The following is a 20,960-nucleotide window of genomic DNA, read 5'->3' on the forward strand; positions in this document are numbered from 1 at the left end:
AACTGGGTTAGCATGAAAGAGAGCCAACAGAAATCAGAATTAGCAACAGCCTTCCACTACCGGCGACTCACCTTGTTGAATTTTAGTCACTAGCTGATGGCGTGCTAGAATCCGGCTCATCCTGTAAGGAGAGCGTCTCGCAGTCTGATCAAATCGCAAATACATCTCCTGGCCCTCAGGTGTCATGGCATTTAGATAGTAGCAACCTGAAGCTGGGGTCCTGGGTCCCTGACTGAACATCCCGGCAGATTTTCTTTTGCCCTCAGTCTGCCCTGTGGCTGTTTCCGTCTGCCTTCAGTCTCAGTTACAGAGCGAGGCACCCAGCCCAGCGGAGCTCAGCAGACCCAGCGATTTTTAAAAAGAAAAAGGAGTGCCAAAAGCCACAACTCAGAATTCCAACCCCCGGCCTCACGTGACCTCGCAGAGCCAATCAGAGGAAGACAGGAGATGGGACGGTCCACAGTCGGCCCCAAGCCCCGGAGAGAGGCAGGTCCAGCCTCTCTGATCCCCACACAATGCGGGAAGCCAAAGCGAGTACTGCCCTGCCTCTGAGCTGACTAAGCCCCGAGAAGCAGCACTCACTGAAAGAGTTCAAAGGAAAAGAGAGAGGAAAGAGGAAAGGCAGCAGAAGAAAAATAAGCCCTGGGCATAGGAAATCAACCTTTCTGGTTGTAAGGGTTAGAGAAAGCACACTCGCCTTCTCCAAGGCAGCTAAAAGAGGGATGTGAGAAACAAATGAAAAACTACTTCAAATAAGCATAAACAGCTTAGTGTAAATTACCACCCTTCATTACAAAGAAATAAATAAAGCTTTTCCAGTGAAAAGTGAACTTCAAGTGATTTAAGGCCCTGAGTAAATACGCTCCAGGCCCCTGACCCTCTGCATGGGAAGCTGAGAGCTCTCACAGATGAGACTGGCAGAGGCAAGAGCACAAGTGTATTTGTTAAGTATCTACCCCTTTAAATTTTCCACTTCTCCAATTGTTAATCACCCACAAGTAAAGTACTTTTGAAGTACCTCTCACATTTAAGTCACTGCCAGGAATCATTGTAAAGATGCAGATTCATGCAATGCTGCTGTTGCCAAGCTGCTTGGGATCAATAGAGAAGTTATGCAAAAGCATATAACACAGGCCTTATGTGAAAGGGGCCTCAAGAAAGACACAAGAGCAATATTAGAGGAAGCAATATTATATTTGACTGGGGTGACGAGAGCAGGCCACACAGAGGAAGAGACATTTGGGTGGGCTTTAAAAAAATGGGTGGGATTCTGACGGGCAGAGACTGAGGAGGGCTTTGCAGGAGGGTCTGTGCCCACATGTGTGGAGATCGGGAACCACAGTGTGTGTTGAAGGAAAACGTGAGTAATTCCACTTGGCCATATCCGAGTATACATATGGGGGTAATTAGCATTTCTCCCCTATTTTTTCTCTTTAATATTGTTTGATGTAAAGCGGAAAAAAGTCCATAGAAAACATGTTATCAAATTCTGAACCTGGGGCTGAGGGAATAAAGTTCTTTGAAAAAGAGACATAAGGCCAAGTTGTTCTTATATTTTGGCTGTCTCAAACTGAAACATAGCCTGGCCTGGGATTTGGAATCCTAATAATAAAAAACTTCCAATTGAAAGTTCAACAGGACTTAAATTAGGTCCTCAATTCTTGCTGCTGTGGCAACGGTGGTCAGTCCTAACATCTTTCCCTGTGGGAACGTCGCAATTCTGAGAAGCAGCTCATTTCGTGTAAATATCTTACTAGGTAAATGAGCACATTAATAAAGATCCCTGGGGCCTACACTGGAATGTACTCTCTCTCATGGCAGTTGTGAGCCTCTTCCGATAATTATGCAAGAGTAAGCAAGGGTCAGGTTTTCAAGTCAGCGTTGATGCAGGAAAGGAAAGGGGTGTTCCTTTTTCATTTTTATTTAGGATTTGATCAGAGTTTTTCTATTCCAGGGGATCTTTTGTGGATGGTGAAAGGGATCTAAGATCTAGCGACTCTGGTATGCCAGAAGCCTGGGCATGAATGGCAGACAGGCTTAGTACTCCTCTGCAGTATTAGATGCTTGTGAGGTCCAATTCCCAAGCTCAGATCCAGCACTGGCTGCCATCTGATGGAGATGCTGATGTCAGCCACCGTGTGTACAGGCTTTCAGTTTGATAGTCCAGTGTTGGGGACGTCCCTGCCGTAAACACCTGCCAGTTATCACTTTTCAATGGGAGAGTGTAGAAGAAGAGTAGAGAGAGAAAGAAGAGCGGATCATGGGACTTGGGAACTTTGCATATGTGCTGGGAAACCAAGCAAAGGGAAGGAAAAGGCAGGAAATGATATGTAGTTGCTTTTTAGCTGTGGATAACACTTAAAGAAAGACTGGAGTTTAACACTGACTTGGCTGCATTTTAGAAGTAAATGGAATGATTCTTCCTGAGAAGCACTGCACTGTATCCTGGCCAGGTTACTATTTAAAAAAAAAAAAAAAAAAAAATCACCATGCCTCCTTTTTGCATAATAATGAATACATGAACACGTTGAAAGTCCTGAGGTGTTGTTCTGAAAACATCAAGATCATAAATATGTATTCTTTGATATATATAAGCAGATACAACAACATGAAACATAGTATTTCATAGGAGATGGCAATGAAGAACAAGAATTGAATGTAAATTAGGGAGAAAAAAGAAGAATTTGAATTTCCTAATTAAAAGAAAGACAACTTAGCATAAAGCCCAATTTTTCTAAAAATCAGTCTGATTTTTAATAAAGGGATCTATGAAGGATCATGCATCAACATCTTTGTCTTCCCTGTGTCATGTCCAACTTATTTTTTATGGTTAAAGTGGTAGTATCTATAAATCCATGCAATTACTCACCATGGTTTTGCCACTTTGTGTCCAAAGTACCATATTTAAAGCAGATAGGTAACATTATTTTCTCATTAGCATCATTATCGCCTTGTTTTATGCTAATGTATTGCTATGAAATCTGAGCCCTTTCAGTGAATTTTTTTCATCATTTGGTCCCAGTGTTAGAAGAATCACCACTGGGTGGGCAGTTCTGTTCTGCTTGTTGTAAATGTAAAATCAAGAAACTGCTGACTGTCTTCTCTGGGCTGAAATGTCCTCCATGCATCTCATGGAGAGAGCTCTTGCTCTTGACTGGTGAGTGAGTGAGGACCAAAGGAACCAGAGAGAGGGAGAGAGTGCTGAAAACCCAAGATGCTGGATTTCCTCCGTTCCAGTTCCTTCAAACGTGAGGAAAATGGATGGTAGTAGTTTTTAGTTTTCAACTACTTTTCCTGTCTCCTAATTTGGTCATCAAGAAGAATCTTCACTCAGACTATTTCAGGGATGGGATAAACAGATGAATATTGGGAGCCAACAAGAACAATGAACAGGGGAATGGAAAAGGGAGAGTGGCTAACAATGCTAAGCATCTACTGAGTGCTAAGCCTTATGCTATTTACATTTCATGTCTTTAATTAATCTCCACGGCAACCCTTTGTGCTAGCCTATTTTGTGGAAAAGGAAATTAAGACTCCCAGAGGTGACGCAATGTCCCAGGTCATAGAGCAAGCAAGTGTAGAGCCTCTGTGTATCTCCAAGCTGATGATATTTTAACTCTTTCCACTGTTACACATGAGGGACAGGGAAGGAAAAACTGTGGCACTAAAAGGGTGCTGGGGAAATTGGATAAGGGAGAAAATTTTCGGAAGAATGTACTGAAAATCATCTTAATCCTATTTAATTGTATGTGATAGCGGGGTGGAAATACAGGTCTAGGATGACTAAAGTCTTGTGGTGGTTGAGATCGAGGTGTCTTTAGAGTAAGGTACATAGCCCAGAGCCTTTAACTAACCAGTGAGAACCATGGGCCCTCTCTGGAGTAAAAGACCAAGAACTGGAGACCCACCCATCCCTTCCCCAATCCTGAAGTGAAGAGGCAGCCTGACCACCTCTTTGTTTAACCACTCCTTTTTTTTTTTTTTTTGTGGTACACGGGCCTCTCACTGTTGTTGGCCTCTCCCATTGCGGAACACAGGCTCTGGATGCGCAGGCTCAGCGGCCATGGCTCACGGGCCCAGCCGCTCCGCGGCATGTGGGGTCTTCCCGGACCGGGGCACGAACCCGTGTCCCCTGCATCGGCAGGCGGACTCTCAACCGCTGTGCCACCAGGGAAGCCCTAACAACTCCTTTTTTGAAGGGTAGACTGTTTGTCCTCTGCTTTCTGCTCATCCTCAAGGCTAACTCTGCGTATTGCCTGGCCTCTTCCGTGGCATTTCTTCCCAATGCACACACTCCAAATACAGTCAAAACTCTGAAATTTGACCTCTAAACAAAACTTTGGGTATTTAAAAATTCTAAGTCTTGATAGATGATCCCAGATTAGTGCTCAATGGAATTTTGTGTACACACGGCAGAAAGCAAGGAGCGCGTTTACAGAAGCCAGGAGCGGCTCACTGTGCCTTCATCTGTCTGCTGCTCCTTCGACTCCTTCACACACATTCCAGCCTCCTCGTCAGCCTGTTCAGAGGCAGCCAAGGTAGTTCTGCCAAGTGGGAAAATGTTTGAGATACAAGTGGTCGGTAGGAAAAAAAGCAGAACTGATCTGGAGGGCTGCTTTCAAATGACTTGGATCCAAAGGTTGTGGGTTAATGTCAAAGCCTTCCTGTGGGCTCTGAAGCTCAGTTTGAGAATCTCTGCTAACTGATTTGTGATGTATGTGCCCCGTTCTTTGTCAATAAACCTTTTCAACATACATACACCACATGCCCAAGGACCAACGCAGGCCAGCCAAGAATACTAACATTCGTAGCCGTGACCAGGACCCTCCACAAAAGGTTTCAGAGTGGATTCTCTTCTGACTCAGTTTCTCCACCTCTAGGCCGTGTCTCCCACTTGGAGTCCAGAGCCTACTGCAAAGACTTGTGAGTGGTAATAGATTTTGGTTTTCTGCCTCTCAGCCCTCGCTACACTCTTTAGTTAACTTCACCTTTGCAGGCCTCTGTGAGCGCATTCTCTGCCCTCATTCCATCCCCTGGGGACCATAGCCAACCATCAGCTCCAGTTCCTATGGCCAGCGATCTGGTCTGACTTGTCCTGGGCTCTTTGCCCATACCCATCCATTGCAGCCAAACCAAAATTCTTTCACTTTTATAAGTTGTTTCAAAGATCTGCAACTGTGTGATTTCCTACTCTCTCACCCTGTCAAAACCTATTGCCTTTGGAAACATTTTCACGACTAACGCAAAACCTTTAGTATTAACAGTCATGTTAAGACCTGTAAATAGTGGTTATGTGGCACATTAATTAGATTAGCTTGTTACATGCTAATAAGCAATCCATTTGTTCATTGCAACTATTACGCGCATCAAGTTTTTACATCTTGGATTTGAAAAGAATATTAAACATCTTCTAATCCAAGCACTCACCTGTTATACAGGTCACAGTCAGATCAATTAATGAATGCTTTACCCAACGTATGTGAAGTATATGATCTCACTAAGGACTACAAGCTGTTTAAGAAAGTTTTTCCTTATAATTTCCATCCATTGGCTCTAATTCTGTCATCTGGAATTAGGACAAATCTATTCCTTCTTCCATATGCCTGTTCTTCAGACATTTTTAGAAAGCCAACCTGTCCCTTATGAGAATCTGCTTTCACATGCTGAACATTCCTTTCCATCAAACCACACATCTTCTAACTATTCAGCAAGCTGATTGCTGTCTTTTGGATCTGCTCCAGTCTGTCAGTATCTCTTTAAAAATATTGCTCCTACCCTAAACTTAGAGCTCTAGACATGGCCAAGCACAGTAGTATATGGCATAGTGTGTGGGTACCTCCTGAACTCAAGGGATTGCACTCTTGCCTGATCCAGTCTGAGATAATGAGAGGTTTTATTTTTTTAATCTATATTTACTCTATCATTAATTCAGCATGGTATTAATTTGAATTAAGTAATTGATTGCCTGCACAGCACTGCAGTAAGTATGAAAGATATAATGGTGAATGCGATGTGGTCCTTGCCTCAAGGGACAATCTGCCAGGGAAGACAGAAAGAAAACTCACCATTACACCAATGTTAAGTGCTGTGTGGGAGGCTATCTCCATTACCTCCGACTGTGTTAGAGTCAGTCTAAGTGGTGTTTCTGTGTCTTCATAAAATCTGTGTTAAATGAGTGTTCTCTATCCTGTACTTAACAAATGAGCTTTCAAACTTAAGAACAGGTCTTTAAACTTATTAAGATTTTTTTTTTTTTTTTTTTTTTTCTTTTTGCGGTATGCGGGCCTCTCACTGTTGTGGCCTCTCCCGTTGCGGAGCACAGGCTCCGGATGCGCAGGCCCAGCGGCCATGGCTCACGGGCCCAGCCGCTCCGCGGCATATGGGATCCTCCCAGACCGGGGCACGAACCCGCATCCCCTGCATCGGCAGGCGGACTCTCAACCACTGCGCCACCAGGGAGGCCCTAAGATATTTTTAATTCCTGATTTTTCCCTCCAACTATTTAATTCTGCCTTGTTCTTTAAGGTAGCTAATGAAAATACCTCCACTATAAAAGTATAAAATAAACAGTTAAGTGTGTTTGGAAAAAGGTAAAGGAAAGGTGGAAACATAAGAAAGCCAAGTTCACAGACATACAAGCCACACAACCCTGTATATTTGCAGGAGGTAGCTGAAAATGTGGCTTAAGATCCCTAACAGACAAGCCAAAAGGGAAACAAAATCAATTATGAGATTGAACATATTCATAAGATAAAAACAAAGCAGTGATTCAAGATAAACATACATCACCAGATATTGAGACCCCCAGGGAAAATTTTCCTGGGTCCTCACAAAGAATCAGCATCCTCAATGATATTGGATATGGTAACAAACCTTAGTCCATGGTTTCTTAACTGACACTTCAGTGTCCATAATAGTATGATAACAAAGCACTATATAGGAAAACTAATTCTAGGAGGGCACCTCAGAAAACATGGTTCGCGTATGCTAGTCTCTGTGATCTTTTAAACTATGTGTTGAATCGTATCACTTCCCTGCTTAAAATACTCCAAGTTTTCTATTGCACCTGGAAAAAAATCCAGACTTCTTACTTGGCCCACGGGGTCCTGCGTGCTCTATTCCCAGCTCACCACTCCCACCTCATCACAGTCTCCTCACTAGCTTTCTCTAGACTTGGCTGCCTTAGAGTCTTCTTTCTACATGCTACTCCTCAGCCCGGAATACTCTTCACAGAGCCCTTCCCATAGCTGGCTCCTTCTCAGCTTTCAAGCATCATCTTAAGTCATGCAGTCTCAGATGGGCCATCCTGTTCACTTTACCTAAGTGGAAGCAGCACCCCATGTGTTGGCTCTACAGCACTTTCTAAATTTGTAATTACCTATTTATTTGCTCGTTAACCTATACGTTGCCTTACCTTCCCAGTAGACTGTCGTGTCTGGACCAGGTTTATTTCATGCACATTCTATGTGCCCACCACAAGGCCTGGCACATAGGAGGAAATCAATAGCGGTTGAGTGAATAAATGATTGAGTAAAAAATTGAATAAACGATGATCTGAATTTTTCCAAGGATAAAATTTAGAATGTCTAGAGGAGTGAATGCATGCATATATGTTAGGCAATATGCTGTTGCTACAACAACTTGGATTGGATAAGGATTGGACAGCAGATGATTCAAGGTTTTTTCCTCCAAAAGGAGCCTGAAATGCACATATTTTGCTTTGTTGTTTAGGGGCAAAAGTATATGCTTTGAGCATCAAACGGAGGACAATTTAATTTTCACAAGTCCCTTGTGAAAATAGGGAGCCTGGAGGAAATGAGCAACCCTTTCTCCACAGAGAGAGGCTGAAGGGCATAAAAAAATTAATCTATCTTCCTTAGCTTTGAATCAGCCTCAAATTTTTAAGCATGCCTGTTGTGCCTTCAATTAAAAAGTTGAACACCATTGGGCCAAGTGTTCTTCATGGACCTATTCTGCATCTGGGTTATCAACCACCTCTATTTCTTCATGCTCATAAACATCTTTTAATAATTCTTTAAAAAATTTTCCTGGAGACTTAAATTAATTTATTGTCTGGTATTTCTAGAACCTATATATTTTTGCCCTGATCAAAAATAAATGTAATTGCTAATTTGGGGTGTTTCTTTTCTTTTTTTTTTTAAAGAATTGCTTAAATTATTAGACAGGATCTTTCAGTCCCTTAGGTGAAATTTGTCTGTTCTTAGAGACTTATTAGAGGCTTATCCTCATCTGCATCAGATCTGATTCTATAATCTCCTTCTCTGTCTTGAACAACAGTGAATATATTTTCTTTATGTTGACTCAAATTATAATTTGAATATGAAAGGGAAAGTTGCTCATTAAAGAAATCCTATGATGAATCCTTTGGGAAGTTCTTTATTGATACTCCAAAGTATCTGTTTTGTAAATGTTTGAGGCTGCCCATTGAAAGGCACACCATTATTAAGATGGTATGCTGGAACCAGAAGGTTGATAACTGAGATTCCTAAAATATCATCCTGTTACCTCATCACCAATCAATCAGAAGAATGTCCATGAGCCGATCAGGCACCCTGCAACCCTCACTTCTAATGCTGCCTTTAAAAACCCTTCCCTGAAACCTGAACACAAAGGAGGTCAGGTCTTTTGAGCATGACCCACCCATTCTCCTTGATTGGTGTCCTGCAATAAATGCCGTACTTTCACCACAAAAAAAAAAAAAAAAAAAGAAAAGAAAAGAAAAAAATATTGTACAATGACCTGCTGCCCTGGATCCAGTGCCCATTTTTATATATAATTGCTTCCCACCTGGTGTCACGCAACAGTTATGTACTAAGTAAAGTTTGGAAATAACCATGGCCTACAAACTGAAGAGGAATAAGACTGCAGGATTAATAATGCAATTGCACTGTTTATATAGTTAAACCACGTATGCCTTCTTGGATAAATTCAGCTCAGTACACTAAGAATATGATAGACTATTTTCCCTCTTTATTCCTAACATAAGACCATTAATCTATATTTTAAAGAACAGAAAGTGGTGCCAGGAGGAGGAATGACATTAGAACACATCCCATACAGAGAGAAGCACTAAGAATTTGAGAAGGTAGCAACATAGCTCTCTAGAGCCCTAGATATTGGTATCAATGGAACTTGGAGGTGATTGGGAGGACAAATTTCAGTGCTTATGGCTGGGCAACAAGAGGAGGGACCTCTTTTAGGTTGGGAAGAATGATTTAACCAAAGGTGCTTCTGGTATAATTAAAATATGATTTTTTTGCTGGTATCTTGTTTGTCATAAATAGAAACAAAGCCACTAATTAACTCATGTTACAGCTTCTTTCACCCTTTCTTAGTGAAATATTTCTAAGGTATATTTCGTGCCAGGCACCCAATGTACAAAGATGAATAAGACACTGCCCCTCTTCTCAACAGTATGATTCATAATAGGAAAAGTTGAGGGTAGTTACAATTACAGGGCTGCATTACAGGTGCTACCACAGAGGTGCTCAGAGGGTGCCTGTGGGAGCAGAGTAGGGTCAGCTAAATCAGAACAAGAGTAGACTCACACACAGCAGAAAAAGTAGTGCTGAGGCTGGCGAGATGCAGAGCTGGGTGAGATGCACAGCTGGGAGAGAAGGAGGGAAAGACGATATTGGGGGGGAAATGCCCATGAAGAGAAAAAAATGCATAAATAATTTCCTATGCTAGACACCCTTCTCCAGTTATTGAGAAATTAGTATCCCAAATTGCTGCATCATAGAGACTCTCAGATTCTAAGACTCAAGTTGGAAGGACACAACTTTCCATCAATATTCCTCTTGACTCTTGTCCCCTTGTCTCCACCGAACCTCTAAAGTCAGGGGATACCTCTCTGCTGTGGCTATTTCCTGGAGGTAATAGTCCTTTTAGAAGAAGGACTATGATGGATAATGGTAAAAAACTAAGAGGCAAACTGAATTCAGGAGTTACAGGTTGGAGCAGAAGGAAGAGGGATCTGCCGGGGAAGGCAGCAACAGTATGAAGTCCTGAATCTACCCATCAGATGCTACTCTGGCTTTGGGAAACAAGCTACCCTTTGTCTAATCATCTTTCAAAATTGGTACAATTCTACTTTTTAAAAAATATTTATTTATTTATTTTTGGCTGCATTGGGTCTTCGTTGCTGAGCACGGGCTTTCTCTAGTTGTGGCGAGCGGGGGCTACTCTTCCTTATGGTGCACGGGCTTCTCATTGAAGTGGCTTCTCTTGTTGCAGAGCATGGGGTCTGGGTGCCCGGGCTTCAACAGTTCTGGCATGCGGGCTCAGTAGTTGTGGCTTGTGGGCTCTAGAGCTCAGGCTCAGTAGTTTTGGCGCACGGGCTTAGTTGCTTCACAGCATGTGGGATCTTCCCGGACCAGGGCTCGAACCAGTGTCCCCTGCATTGGTAGGTGGATTCTTAACCACTGCGCCAGGGAAGTCCCAGTACAATTCTACTTTTAAAAGCAAGGCAGGTTTCTAAACCTATATCAATAGTAGCTTCCCTTGAAGTTTCCTTATACTGGTGCTCCTTTGAATTAGGGAAGAAAAGGGCATTGCTTGGCTTTTATGCCTGTTTTGTATGGCCTTTCTGGGGGTAGGAGGGGGTGTTCTTTTCTGTTAGAGAATATATGTGTGTGTACAAATATATAGAGGCTGTCCTGAGATTTCTCATGTTATTATTTCTCCAGAGCTTGATGTTTAACAAAGCACACAGTGGCCTCTGGTCAACCTCTGAGAGCATATCATAATAACACTGTGTCTTCTGACACAAACCTGTTTGAACAGACCGAGTACAACAGAGATAGCTGGGCGTGGCTACCTTCTCCTTATGCTGCTCCACCAAGGTGACTCAACACTAATCAATCACAGGAAAATAGTAAACACCAAAAATTTGTTTGCTGCACAGAAGGCTAGAACATATCAAAAGCTACTCTCAAAAGCTACTCTCAATCTTTGATGAACTTAAAATACCCTCTTTCATTCCCTGACTTTGGGGGTCTCAAGGGCTGTCCTTGGCCTTGGCTTGTTTCTCAGTACGTTTTACCTTAGAAAATCTAGTCCCACAGCATTCTGTTAATCAATCAGTGTACTGTTGCAAATCAGAAATGTAGGGCACAAAATGGTGAGGTATATACTACGATTACAATTAAAAAATTTTTTTAATGCATAGTAAGAAAAGATTAGAAGAAAACACACCAAAAAGATAATTATGACCATTTTTAGGATGGTGGAATTATGGATGATTTCTTTTAAATTTCCATTTTCCAAATATTCTATCACATGACTAATTATATTGCTTTTATAATAAGGGGATCAAGCCTAACCAACGATTCACGTCAGGAGGTGTGGAGAAGAAGCCTCAGACTTAACCTTACTTCCAGCTGCCTCTGTGTCTCACAGATGGCAGACATAGACAAGAAAAATCTGTATACTATCTAACATGGCTTGAACTTCCTCAGTGCCTCCCACAGTATTAGGCAAAACCTCAGTGTTCAAAAGAGAAAGAGAAAAAGAGAGAAAACAAACAAAAAAATCTATGATTTCCTTTTCAAAATGTCTCTCACATCCACTCCTTCTTGTGTTATTGCCTCCACCACGTAGGGACCAGCCCTCTTGCCTAGATGATTCTGACAGTCCAACTTAGGGACCAGCCCTCTTGCCTAGATGATTCTGACAGTCCAACTTAGGGACCAGCCCTCTTGCCTAGATGATTCTGACAGTCCAACTTGTGTCCCTGTCTAACTCTGCCTCCTGAATACCATCTATCCTGAACACCATAGAACGTTTAGCTTCTCAGGATACCACTTTCATCATATTTCTCTCCTGTTGCAAAGCACCAAATAACATCCCAGCTCTACCACTTACTGACTGTTTTAGTCTCTTAAGGTTTCCCTTTCCTCATGTACATGGGTTTATACGTATATATATATTACTTATCTTGTATACACATAAGGGAAGCAAGTATATATGATTATCAGTTCATTTGAACCAAGAAAAACTAGTTGAAAAAGGATTTTGTATCATACTTCTTGAATGCTGCCTTTTGGGCAAGATTCAGTAGGAGTGCTAAGAACTACCAACTGCACAGACCGAATCTTTAGGTATAGGAAACTATCTTTTCAGCTATTTTAAAACCTGAGAGAAATAACATAAAATATCCTTACAGTTATTTACCAAGAGCTGATATTTACTTCAGCTTTAGAGATATACATAAGCATATTAAAGTTCTCACTTCTCCATCAACAAGAAAAATCCATTTAAATAATATAGTGATGACACTAGGAAGCATTCGGATAAAGTGGTCTATGCACTTTTATCCAAATACTTCCCGAAAACTTACTCAGAAGGGCTATTTTTACTAGTGTACTTAAAATTCTAGTTTAAAAAGAAACTATTAAATACAGTATCCTTTTCTGAGAGTAGAGGAAGAGAAAGTGATTTTAAAGTTATAAAGCAAAACAAAACAAAACAAACTTGGCCTATAATTTCTCAAATCTGGACTCAGAAGGTCCCTTGGGGTCCACAATCAGGGTTTGGAAGTCATTCTGTGGTTCTCTTGAATTCTGCACCAAGCCAGCCCCTCCATACTGTACTTTTATCCTCCTGCTCTAAGTAATTAGGTGAATGGGCCCAAGCATTTGGAATCAATTTTATTCATGAACTATTTTTTGAACTCCTGCTCTGTCCCAGGCAACGTTCTTAGTGCTGGGAATGCATCAATGATTAAGACAGACAGTGATCTCTGTCCTAATGGAGCTAATGTGGTAACCAACAAATACAATAGCATGGGTATATTTCCTTATGATCTGTGAGTCTCCAAAACTGATGCTGTTTGCAAAATGTTGTGCATATTTTCACCTTTTTAGAGCATAGGTCTTTGGATTTCATCAGATTTTCAAAAGATGATGTAACTATCAAAATATTTTTTAAGTGGCTCTAAAATATAGTTCTAGAACAGTTAGAACTGTGGCTTTGGAGTCAAGTCAGCTTGTATTCACAGTCAGGCTCTGCTACTTATTTACTACATGGGCTTGGACAAATAAAAATTAGCTCAATTTTCTGCTTCTAAGTTTTCTCATCTATAAAACTGAGGTTAGGCCTCATAAGGCTCTTGTAAGGGTTAAGTTAGATTATGGATATGAAACGCTTGGCGCACTGTGAGATTAGCATCCCCCCACCCCCTTGCTCTTATTTTACAGGTTTTGACCCAAAATATGAGTGAGAATTTTGAAGCAAGTTCAAAGTACAAAGATAGAATAGGTTGCCTTTGATAGATAGGAGGTCCTCATCCTTAGAGGATCTCAGTTTCAGTGTGATCAGCCACATTGGAAATGTCATAGGTTAGCGAGGAAGGTCCATACTAAGAGTTTATGATTCTATGAAATCACCAACATTATATGTACCAAACGGGTGGGGGCCTAGACTTTTCTTTGGAGAGGATTTTATGACCCATTATACAGCCAAATTTTGTTCTTTGATTCTATGAGTAGAATAAACGCTTATTGTAAGCTATATAATGATATTTGGTACAATTCTCTTAGTATAACTCAGAGACACAATACTCATGATTATAATTAAATTGTCTTCCATTTGTTCAGAATTTTATAATTTTTAAAGATTTTAAATATAAATTTAGGCTCTTTGTTTCACTTGATGATGGCAACAGCCCTTTAAGACAATCCTTTGAAAAGACCTGCCAGGCCTGGCTTGGTTTTTCCCCCAGTTGCTCTTGCAGCCTCAATAGTCACATCCTCCTTCTTGCTCTGTGTTCCCGGGACATTGGCCTTCTTTCCAAGGCAATGGAACACGCAGTTCCCTCTTCTTGGGCTATACCACCAGTTACCCCCAGCGTGGCATAAGCAACCACTGCTCAACACTCCTTCCCTCAAGGACACTTTTCCTGTCGCCCTATGTAGCACATGTACTTCTCCCTTGTAGCTTCTGACATAGCTGCATTATAATATTTGGGGGGGGGAGATTATTTGTTTAATATCTGTCTATGCCCCTAGTCTGTACATTCTTTGAAGGCAGGAACTATGTGTATTTCTGCTCATTATTGTATCACAGCACTTAGCCTAGTGCCTGGCCCACAGGAGTAGATAATAAATTTTGGTGGAATGGAATGCTGGATGAAAGGCACATACACAAATGGTATTTTCACTCTGTATGTGAGAAAATGAAGTGATCTTCAGAAGGGGATCTGACTACTCAGTGAGGATAAAGCATGGGGACCTGGTGACTTGACTGTTACTTTATCCCTCCTCCCCCACACCGTATCTTTTCTCTCTCTCTTCTTCTGGACTGGACTCTGTTCTAACTAAAGATGTCTAGTATACCTTTTACTTTAGTATGTTAAGTCTTGGTTTAAAATCAGGACTAACCTATGAAAACCCAAAGCTGCTGATATATGTCAAATGTCACTCCCAGTCAAATTCTTCTGCAGGGAATTTCCACCTTGAGTTTCTTTTTCTTAGAAAACCTGGACCCACCCATTTATGTTAAAATTGTTCTCAGAATCGCAGCCCTTCTTTCATTCCAAGCAGAGCGCATGCTCAGGAAGCCTTCTCATGTAGTAACTGGGGTAGAATTAGTGGAGGAAAGATTGACACAAGCCACAAAGCAACATTAAGCCAAAGGAGAGTCATTGTGCTGCCCTGTGACAGTAAAGTTAGAGAAAAGATGACACAGATGCACACCTGCCTGGAGGAAGAGTGAAAAGAGGAAAATAATGATGACATCTGCCACACTGCCTAGCAGTGATGACATTCAATATGCCTGACGCTGTACTAAGAGGCTCTTTAAGGGAAGAACTAACTCTAAAGTTGAGCGTAAATAAACTCAGAATTTAGGCTAATTCGCCTTCACACCTAGCTGATGTGATAGCTCACATTTTTTAACACTATGGGCCAGGCACCATTTTAAGTGCTTTACATACTGTATCTCATCTAATTCTCAAAACAACCCTATGAGGTAGTATTTTTTCCTAATTTTACAAATGAAAAAACTAACCATCTATCTTGCTGCCTCCCGACTCTTCTAGCTCTAGTTTTTCACATACCTAGTTGCCAGAGTTACCTTCTAAAGTATAGTTCTGATATATTATTATTTCTACAGTATAGTTCTGACTATACAATTATTTATAAACATCAAGAGGTCCCCCACTGATAAAAGGATGAAATCCAAATTCTTCCGTCTTGCATTAATGGTCTGTCATGGTGGACGCTCTTCTTATTGCCTGAAAAAGCCTTAAAATTTTTCATGTTTGGAAGGAAAGTGATTCTACCTCTGTCCCCACGGTCTGTGATGCTTCCTTCTTTACTCCTTCAATTCTGAATCATTTTTCAAGGCCTGACTCAAAGACCCCCTTCTTTGGGAAGCCTTTCCAAGCCATTCTTGCACACACAGCTTCCTTTCACCTCTGCATTACCACAAAACTTATTTCTGAAATAATCACTGAGTACTTCATTTGGAGATGCTTTGTATTATCTCTTAGTGATCTTATATTAAAAAATTCTAGAAGCCCATAATATGCCATGCACATCTTTGAACTTTCCTCTTTCCAGTCTTGTGCCTCCCTCAGAGAGGCAGTGTGGTGTAGTAGAAAGACCAAAGCTTGGGACCCAGCAAGACTTAGGTTCAAATCTTGCCCACTATTACTAGTTAGGTGGCCCTAGACTTCACTTATATCTCTCTTAGCTTCAGTATCCTCATCTACAAATAAAGCATAATGATATATACCTTGCATTTACAGTCTATACTATGTCCATTATACACAGTAGGGCTCAAGAAATTATTATTAGAATTTATGATTGACGGATGATACAATAACTGTTGGCCAGATTCCTAAAGGAGCCTAAAGCCACACAAAGCATATTCTATTAAGTATTGGTATTTAACTACCACTATGATCTGGCACTTGTCAGGAAGAAATGAAGGAAGAAGAATCTACTATGTGCCAAAGACATCTACTATGTGCCAGGAAAAATTATTCCTATGAGTCGAAGTGGTAAAGTAATGCCAAGCACTGGGCACATTCAGTGAGAAGCACTTCCAGAAGCCTTTTGTAGTTGAACCATAATTCCAGGTTATGTTTGATAACAAACTTTTCACGCTGGAAACCTTACCTAGGATCCTGGGGCAGCAGAAAGCAAAAGATTTCTAATCCTTTGATACTCACAGTGGGGTCAAAACCCAGCAACGTGGGCATCACCTGGGAACTTGCTGGAAATGCAGAATCTTGGGCCTGCCCCAGACATACGAAATCAGAATCTGCATTTTAACAAGATTTGCAGGTGGTCAGTGGCACATTAAAGCTTGAGACGCACAGTTCTCATATAAGCCCCTCTTTTCATCAACAAGGAAGATGAGTTTGTGGACTTTCCCAGGTTGTGAAATCTGTTAACTATAGACACAGGCAGGGTCCAAAGGCCCTTAATTTTGAGGGTTTTGATCTTGTTGCAGAGACACAGATGTCTTACATGGTTAGGTGAATATTTTAGGCATCATATTTTTTACTATGATTTATCACTAAAAGTAAAATTATTTTTCTTAAATATCTTATTGATTTTAACGGGCTTTAGTTCTAAAAAAAGGGCTAAAGTCTTTTATTGGTACTAAAATAGCTTAAAGCATTACAGGAATGTGTTTTAGTACTTAACATTAATTTCATGATTAAATTCTGAAACTCCTCTCTTTTAAATCTCAAAAAAAATGTTTATCAACATTCCATGTGATTTAAAAAAAATCACCTTAAAAATAACTGATTTTCTCTGCAGACATAAAGATAAGAATTCTGTATAATTTTTAAACTCCATGTCTCTGAATCAAGGAATTCTGTAACTTTGAAATAAGAGTTAAAAAAAAAGGAGAAGTCAGTCCTCTCTTAGACATCTACACCTTTTGAAACTCTACCTGTCTCTTCAAGATCTATCCAAAATATTATTAAAGTTTATAAATTTTATTTATAAAAATATCACATCCCCACAAGACATGATCTTGACTACAGTGAGCCCCCAAAAAACATTTTATTTCTCTTTGACTCTGTGTTTTCTATCACTGTTATTTGTTAACTTTTCAAATTTTCTCTGCAAAGACTCGAAACATTCAAAACTTCATTAACTCAGCAAATATTTACTGATAGTCTACAGTGTGTCTGAGACTGAGAATACAATGATGAACAAGATCAAAATAGTTAATATCCTGCCTTCAAGGAGCTTCTACTGCAGTTACATGTTAAGAATGTTGACCACAATCAGCTGACAAAAAAAGCCCATGAGAGCTTCAAGTATTTCATCATTACACTGATAGCTGTTAGCCCCAAGCTTTTGATGTCAAATTGCCCACAAGCACCAGGGAGATTCATTTATCCATTCCTTCAGCAGACATTTAATGAGCACCTATTCCTGTACCACAGTCACTAAGCCCTCAAAGAACTGACAGATGATGATTCAGGGTGAGTTAAAGAGGAGCATTCCACACAAGCCTGGGGATAAAATTAGGGGTAGGTGGAGTCTTACATCTTTTATTCTCTGTATCCTCCACAGTGATTAGCAGAACACCTTACACAGAGTAAACATACCACTTCTTGGGACTTCCCTGGCAGTCCAGTGGTTAAGACTCTGTGCCTCCAATGCAGGGGCACAGGTTCGATCCCTGGTCAGGGAACTATGTGCTGTGCAGCCAAAAAATAAATAAATTAAATTAAAAAACAAAAACAAATGTACAACTTATTTATCAGGAACATAAAATTCACCTTAGGGAGTAGACAGCAAATCAGCTGTATATGTCCTTATAGTTAAAACATATCCATGTGGATTATAAATTTTTTACCAACAGGAATATTTGTTAATTTAACAACTATTTTTTATTTATTTTTAGTGAGCACCTACTATGTGCCATGCACTATGCTAAGTACTGAGCATAAAGAAATAAGATGTAGACCTTCCCTACATGGGGAAGACAACAAATAACAACAGTTAAGGTACTCTCTAGTATTACAATATATTAAAGCACAAGATTCTATGGAAATACACAGGCAGGCCTCATCACCCATGAGCAATTTGGGGAGGGCTTCAGATCCAGTTTAAAGGTTGGCATATATTCTCTCTAACTGTATCTTAGCAGTAGGCCCTGCATCTACTAAAGCCTGAGCTAGGCATTAGGGCTTCACATTTTATGTTACTCTTTCTGTGCTTATACTATATCTATCATCTCTCCCTTTGGGAAGCACACATAAAAATGTGAATCTTCTTGGTCACAAGCTACCACAAAATTTTCATTTATAATCAAATGTTTAAAACAATTACTGGTAAAAGAGCAATTGTGGTGTTTCTTTATTAGTCAGTTTTATCAAAGGGATCGTTTTTTACAGAAGTTTCTGGGCAGACTTCCATTGTTTCATTCTGACATTGGATTTCTTGGCCCTCAAACACAAAGGGTCTATATTTGGAGGGACAATAGTCCTGCTCTACATGGAGCTTTATAGTAGCAATTGCTTCAGGAGATCTGGCAAAACCCACTCTATTGATAGTCACTGGAGGAAGAACAATTATATCACAGCCATCTCCTCCTATGATGACTGTCACTGTGGCTCTAGAATTAGTCCATTTCCCAATTAACTGTTGTTTATTTCTTCCTTTGATTATTCTAACTAAAATGTTCCTGAATATATAAGTGAAACACAGTGCATAGAGCAGGAGTGGACATGCCTGGGATGGATGCAAGAATAGAGCTTATAGTACATTAAAAAAAAAACGTTGGAAAAGCATCTGTCAATATGCATATCTAATGTCATGAAGAACCTAGGGGTAAAACAGGAATAAAGACACAGACCTACTTGAGAATGGACTTGAGGATATGGGGCGGGGGAAGGGTAAGCTGTGACAAAGTGAGAGAGAGGCATGGACATATATACACTACCAAACGTAAGGTAGATAGATAGTGGGAAGCAGCCGCACAGCATAGGGAGATCAGCTCAGTGCTTTGTGACCGCCTGGAGGGGTGGGATAGGGAGGGTGGGAGGGAGGGAGACGCAAGAGGGAGGGGATGTGGGAACAGATGTATATGTATGACTGATTCACTTTGTTATAAAGCAGAAACTAATAATAAAAAAAAAAGAGGGATCGTAGAAAAGATAGTGTAGATCCTAATAAAGTAAAAGAAGAGAGTTGACAAAAAAAAGAATATGTAGCACATATATACAATGCAATATTACTCAGCCATAAAAGGAAATGAAATTGAGTTATTTGTAATGAGGTGGATGGACCTAGAGTCTGTCATACAGAGTGAAGTAAGTCAGAAAGAGAAAGAAAAATACCGTATGCTAACACATATATATGGAATCTAAAAAAAAAAGGTTCTGAAGAACCTAGGGGCAGGACAGGAATAAAGATGCAGACATAGAGAATGGACTTGAGGACACAGGGAGGGGGAAGGGTAAGCTGGGACGAAATGAGAGAGTGGCATGGACATATATACACTACCAAGTGTAAAACAGATAGCTAGTGGGAAGCAGCCACATGGCACAGGGAAATCAGCTCGGTGCTTTGTGTCCACCTAGAGGGATGGGATAGGGAGGGTGGGAGGGAGTCACAAGAGGGAGGAGATATGGGGATGTATGTATATGTATAGCTGATTCACTTTTTTATACAGCAGAAACTGACACACCACGGTAAAGTAATTATCCTCCAATAAAGATGCTTAAAAAAATGCATATCTGCATTTCTTAAAGGAATTAAACTTGGACCGATCAATGATCAAATTTTTAACAAATGTCTTGGCAAAATATGATTTGTCTTGTAGGATTACCAACTTCCTCCCACATGGTGCCTGATGGTTGCCCACAGTCAGTGTGTTGTGAGCCTCCTCTGTACTCTGAGGTCAGCAAGACCACCAAGGATCTGATGTTGGTCACTTTGCTAGGCTCTTTCAACAAGTACTTAATTCTGTGATTCTTTAACAAGCACAGCTTTCTGCAGACTTAATACTGATCTCAGACAGCAGCTTAGATTTAATGGGAACCACTGATTGTACATTAGACATATTGTTGAATTCCAAGAATTCAAAAAATTTTCTTAATATAAAAGTTCCATCTGTGCCGTTCTGATGTAGAAGAGCCTACATTACAGTGAGTTCAGGCCCGGCCTCCTCCATGACACTTGGAATGATACACTCATTCGTCCTTCTCTGAACTCTTCCTGAGTTTGAAGTGAGATTAGAGAGTTGTGGGTTCAGGTGATGGATCAGGGACCTAGAAGAAGCTGCAGGGCTACAGGACGGGAAGTCAGAGTCTTCACAATAGAGGCAATAGTGAGAACTGGAGCTGCGGGTCAGCTGTCTGCAAGGAGACACCTGACCAAACAAAAGGAAGGCTGGAGAAGCTAATGCATGTCTACATTGACAAAGCGAGGCAGACAGTGGGCACAGAGGGGAAGAGATCCAGAGAGAATAGTCACGTTCAACTGTTTTTCATTCAAAAACACTGAACAATGATCCTAAAAAAGCACTGGCAGGCAGCTGTGATCATCTGAAATAATCATCCTGGGTTTAGGATTTCCTATTCCTACTCAAAACACTTGTCAGAGTTTCTTTTAAATTTGCAATTTTTCATAGTGTGCAATAGCAGAAAAGACGGCCATAAGGATGTATCAATATTCTAAACTGGGAATGGATGAGACAGGAAGAATCTCTTTTGAGTAAAAGGTGCCCCTCCAAAAGGGGGGGTTGAGGATGGGGACAACACAGGTTCTTAAGCCCTGACCAACCTATTCCTAATTTTTGTATTTTTCTTCTATGCAGCATCACATTTCTAATTGACAAGTATTAAAAATTATCTACACAGATTCATTTTTTAGAACCTTCATGTAGGGTCCACTGACATTAAGCTGTACTGCTGGGAAGTACGGGGATGTACATGGAGAAATAATATACACTTGTAAAGG

At 40.6% G+C, this 20,960-nt stretch overlaps 1 protein-coding gene across 5 annotated transcripts in view; it reads right to left on the minus strand.

Annotated features, from left to right (window-relative positions):
- STARD13 (StAR related lipid transfer domain containing 13) overlaps window positions 1-20,960 on the minus strand; it is a 337,847-nt gene that overhangs the window by 200,151 nt on the left and 116,736 nt on the right. The window contains exon 1 of one of the 5 annotated variants that reach the window (XM_082601997.1): window positions 72-406. The exons of the other annotated variants lie outside the window; for them this stretch is intronic. Within the exon in view, the coding sequence (XP_082458123.1) occupies window positions 72-240 (169 nt within the window). The 5' untranslated portion in view covers window positions 241-406. Of the gene's footprint in view, window positions 1-71; window positions 407-20,960 lie in introns of those variants that run through there. 5 annotated transcript variants of the gene reach the window in all.

Source organism: Mesoplodon mirus, assembly GCF_964341445.2.
Source record: "Mesoplodon mirus genome assembly, chromosome: 17".
Lineage (NCBI taxonomy): Eukaryota > Metazoa > Chordata > Mammalia > Artiodactyla > Ziphiidae > Mesoplodon > Mesoplodon mirus.